This window comes from Branchiostoma floridae, chromosome 4 (assembly GCF_000003815.2).
Source record: "Branchiostoma floridae strain S238N-H82 chromosome 4, Bfl_VNyyK, whole genome shotgun sequence".
NCBI lineage: Eukaryota > Metazoa > Chordata > Leptocardii > Amphioxiformes > Branchiostomatidae > Branchiostoma > Branchiostoma floridae.
The window spans coordinates 13,939,006-13,943,802 of record NC_049982.1 but is presented as its reverse complement, the minus strand read 5'-3'; the positions used below and the strand labels follow the sequence as shown (position 1 = coordinate 13,943,802).

Genomic DNA, 4,797 nt, shown 5'->3' with positions numbered 1-4,797 from the left:
AACATATGATTGATAACTGTTTCATGAATTACCCTTTAGGTAATGGTGTCAGCCTGGGTAGAAAATCTGCTGCTGTATCCTGAGGGGTGGCTTGACTGGAGACTGGGGATGATGACTGGTCCACATGGACTGGGGCAGAGGTCACTCTACGGTAAATAGCAGAAAATTAGATGGAGCGGAATTTCAATAAGGATGCTAAAGATTAAAACTAAAATAAGCATAATACCCAGAGCACAGAAGCCATGATGGGAACCATGACAAACTATTGACAGGGCAGGTTCCAATTGCTAACAAATATTACAAAAGACTATCCATCTTGATGCACTTTTTTGCCACTTTCTTTCACTCTATAGTGTTGCAGCTTTTTTTTTCTAGGAGAACCATGTATGAAATATAAAATTTGTCCGTCAAGACCAGTGCAGAGTTCTTTGACAGCTCCATGTTATTTCTGACCTGTGTTTGTCCTCTGCCTCCTGCCATGTCATACAGGACACAGGGTGTGAGAGAGTAGACGTGTGCAGCACCTCGGCCTTCTCTACATCACACAGAACCACCTGTCCATTCTGGTACCCAACACCCAGCACTGGAACACAAAGTCGAACATTATTCAATGCAACTAAAGAAGATAAATTAAGTTAAACAAGTAGAGGTGAGTAGAACAATTTTTACCCCAAGCTCGCTCACGGGATTTGAACCTATCACGGCAAACCCGGGCAGCCAAGCTCACAACCGACATGCAAATCATTTGGCCAAAAGGCTTAAGCTGTTTTGCATCTTCAGTTTAGCATTCCTTGAACCCCACTGTTATGCTACTCCCCTTTTTCTTTTCAAGATTCGTCCTCACATCTCCGAGTTCGATATCCCTGTGTGGCACATCTCTAGCCTGTTGCACATAGTCCCGGGATTTTAACCTATCGTGCCAATCCCGGGCACTGCAGGTAGCCAAGCCCACAACCCAGACGTGCAAACCGTTCGGCCAAAAGGCTTAAAGCCGTTTGGCATCTTCAGTTTAGCAGTCCTTTAACCCCACTGTTACATAAGATTCAAACCTGTAGCATAAATCAACATGACTACTGGCAAGCCTAGATATAGATCTCCCGAGTTCATCATATCATTTGTTCAAATTGCATGCTAGATCATAGTAGATGTGAATAAGTATCTCTGTAAGTTCCTTATAGTTATACTAGTATTTAGCATATCCTAGGAAATATTGGCAGTACTTACCTTGTCCATCAGGTCTCCAGGCTAGTCCAGTGACACCCTGGCCTTCTGTGGTTCCTGTGGGAGGTGACAGCGTCCAAACCCGCTGCCAGTTCAGACGGTGGAGCCACACCTACAGAAGATTGAGTACAGCAAGGTTGTTTTTTTTTTTACCTCCCCCATAGTCCAGATGATGATGGGTGCAAAATATAATATATTTGCTCCGATGATGATAAACATCAGAAACAATTGCAGGCACCCATTAAACATATTGAGTATTAACCTAGGGTTCAGCATGTCAAATCGTGTGCTTTATGCATTATCACTGACAGCAAATTATCATAATAATTTTTTGGGCATCGTAAGTTTCGCGCCTTGCTTTGGACACGATATACCAACCTCTCCTTGAGTGTTTGCGAGAGCAAGGAGATCCATCTTGGGATTCCATTGCATCTGTGTCACCTCCGTAGAGAGGGACTTCTCCTTGAGCTGTCGGAATGAACACTGCATCTTTGATCTGCCGATAAATCTCCAAGATTCTCAAGAAACTTCTGGTTTCGCGTTCCTAGGTTTTGAAGAAAGCCGCCATATTTGGAATAAACCATTGATACTTGCGTGCACAAGTGACAAAAGTTCAGAACGAAATGGTTATAAGCATAAAAATACAGCTTCTCATGATGCATATTTTTTCTTTGTAAGTACGTTTTCCTTCAGCTTATCGTTTATGATATGAAACATAATGCTATATACATTTTTATACTCAAAATGCAACACACCTAAGAAAAAGTGTACCAGTCTACAATGCCTGGTGACGTCAGAAAAAAGAAACCAATCAAGCTTGAGAATTTCAAAGCCTTGACCAATCACAGCAGACTTTACTAATGACCTAAACGGTGCCGCCATTTTGAAAAGTAGGTACTGTTGGTTGGTGAAAGTTGAGACTTGGCACAAATAGCTTAGCAAACAGATGAACGCCGTTAAAGTTTCAAGTATCTACAGGACACAAGCTGCAAAACAAAGGTAAGAGGGATATTCCGTTGGTCTCATGTGTCTTTAACGATCGTGACCACTGAAAGATTAGCACTGACTGACGTCTGATGCAAAGGGAGGGTGGGTGAGACTTGAGAGGTAAGATGAAGAGCTGGCAGAACAGAAAACCATTTTTGGTGGTATCCAGAACAAGCTAAACTTAATGGTTGTTTAAATGGGATGAAAGTTTTATTCATGTTTTGGGTGAAATGTTTCCCTATCCAGTGGTCCTGTGATTGTTTTGGAAATAAATTTACTGAAAGATCTATGTCAACAGAAAGCTACTTGCAAATTAACCTAACGTTGCGTTACCAACAGAACCGAATCGTGTGAGAAACCATGCGTGGACCCATGATGAAGACCACCCCAATCCTTTATTTACCATGTTTGTCTTTAATCCCGTCCGATTGTTATGCTAACAAGAACCCGGTACAAACGTGTCTCCTAAAACGTTGTTTATAGATGATAAAGCTCCATGACGACATTTATTGTTCTCCATTTTCAGAAGCCCCTTGTCTTGAGAAGCCCAGGACAAGTCACAGTTTATATTATCGGAGCAAACATTCTCCAGTTTTCCTTGGTGGGACCAAGGAGGTTTTTGGTGGGACATAGTTGCGTAACAGTCACAACTCTCAGCTCTACAGTATGGATGGCCCATCAGTGCAGACAATCTCGCAAGGTAATTACACCCCGTGTTTATCACACATTTCGAACATTTGTAGTCTAATTGATATGCTAGGTTTACCACTGTGCCATGTTACTTACCAAAACAACTGTTGTGTCTGGTCTACATAAATGTTTCTCAAATTTCTTTCTAGTGCCAAATAATCTGTTTTGGTGTCAAGAACCCATACAGTTGAGCAAGAACAAATGTTATGTTTCTCCATAATCATTACAAATGTTATGTTTCTCCATAATCATCTTTTGAATTATTTGTTGAAAGCAAAACATTAGGAAAGTCACAGGAAGTTCAATGTCCCTTTGATATCACATGATTATCAGATATAACCGTTAGCTATAATCAAGACTTCCTTCTTTATAGCACCTGATTTTCATACATCCCAAATGGTAGGTCATGTTTTTAATTTGTGAAATCCTTAGTGTGGCTTGTGTTAACAATGCCATCGCTGTGTAATTGTAAAGAAACAATTGTCGAAATGGGGAAATTCTTTTTTGAAAACATCACATTAATGCTAAGCAGTAATGTCAAGTGAAGAGAAGTCCAACTTTAACACTTTCTCCTCTCCAGCAATCAGCAACCCAGACTACTGGGTGGATAAGCTGCGGTTTGAGGACCCGGAGACGTTTAAGGAGCTGTGCGGAGGGCTGCTGACACGCTTCCTGGACCTGCCTGGACCAGAGCTGAGTAGAGTACTGGGCACCAGTCCAGTTAAGGACAACAGGAGGAGATTCCTGGCGAGGAAGAAAGGTTTGTACGTCGTGTGTACATGGACAAGGTCTACGGATCAAAGAGTAAGAAGAAGGATTGGTGTGTGGAGTGTACGAAGCGGGGAAGAAAATCTAATTCAGGATGGAAATGAGAGAAAGAAAGGACTCCCCAACTGACACTGTGATAAACAAATTTAAATCAATATCTTCATGCAATCCACACACAACCCCCATCTGTTCCACATGTTTTGGTTTGGGTTGGAACTATGCATCAGACTGTCTGATATAAGCATGCAGGAAATGTGACAAATACTGAAATAGTACCAATAGTACACTCATCAGTATCTTTTTAATTAGAAAAGTAAAAGTTTGTGTTTTCAATCGGCAGATCCTTTTATTGGTAAATCATGGTGACCAGCAAGTACCTTAGAGGTAGCTGATAAAAGACAGTCTAAAGTCGTGATATAATCAACCTGACAGTCAATGATATGTGGAATTTGAAGCTTCAAAGTTTAATGTTGCAACCTAACACTGAAAGTCGTTTGTAGGGAGCCTTTGCTAAAGGTAAAACAGCATAATGCATCTTCTATTGTTCAGTCCCACTTGGCTGCCATGTAAATGTGTCAGTAGAGTGGGTTAATTTACACGGTGACATGTCACTTTTCACCCGTTCCTTAGTGACCCAACAGGCTGAGAACACAGTTCTGGCAACTTGGCTTGCCTTGAGGAAACTTAAGTCTGAGCAAAGTGAGTAAATGTAACCAGACCCCTGGTTTACAAAGGCAAAGTGGTGAAGGCACAATAGAAATTAGATGTGGACCTAGTGTTCTGTCTCTGCATGCAGAATCAAAGTTGCCATGTTGATGGTGCATACATTTTACATATTTGCTTTTTCGTTGCTGTTAACTGGTGCAGTTGGGGCAGGATTGCTATTGGTGACTCTTAGGATCATGCATTGCATGCTCAATGCTCACATGGTATGCAATCTGTTTACATATATCCAACTGATGTCACATGCATGGGGTGTGGTAGTTTTCATCATAGTTACATACAATACAGGGGTGTTCTTGTCTGCACGATGGATTGGTGTTTATCAATGGTTTCTGCAGATACACTGTAGCTTCTTTCCACACCTATTCAATGTTTAGTGATACCTGTAGAGGTACACTTACAACTACT

The 4,797-nt window shown here is 41.3% G+C and overlaps 2 protein-coding genes across 6 annotated transcripts in view; one reads left to right on the top strand and one right to left on the bottom strand.

The window, feature by feature from the left end:
- The window catches only part of LOC118414208 (anaphase-promoting complex subunit 4-like), a gene marked incomplete in the record, with an annotated part of 16,241 nt that extends 14,359 nt beyond the window's left edge, over positions 1 to 1,882 (bottom strand). Inside the window, 4 exon segments of the mRNA XM_035818088.1 lie at positions 33 to 146; positions 454 to 583; positions 1,225 to 1,333; positions 1,600 to 1,882. Of these exon segments, the coding sequence (XP_035673981.1) occupies positions 33 to 146; positions 454 to 583; positions 1,225 to 1,333; positions 1,600 to 1,710 (464 nt within the window).
- Positions 1,883 to 2,033: 151 nt separating this feature from the next.
- The window catches only part of LOC118414207 (rho GTPase-activating protein 19-like), a gene marked incomplete at its 3' end in the record, with an annotated part of 7,877 nt that continues 5,113 nt past the window's right edge, over positions 2,034 to 4,797 (top strand). For 3 of the 5 annotated variants that reach the window (XM_035818084.1, XM_035818085.1, XM_035818083.1), the window contains 4 exon segments: positions 2,034 to 2,220; positions 2,735 to 2,908; positions 3,479 to 3,658; positions 4,297 to 4,365. In XM_035818084.1, coding sequence (XP_035673977.1) covers positions 2,875 to 2,908; positions 3,479 to 3,658; positions 4,297 to 4,365 — 283 coding nt within the window. 5 annotated transcript variants of the gene reach the window in all.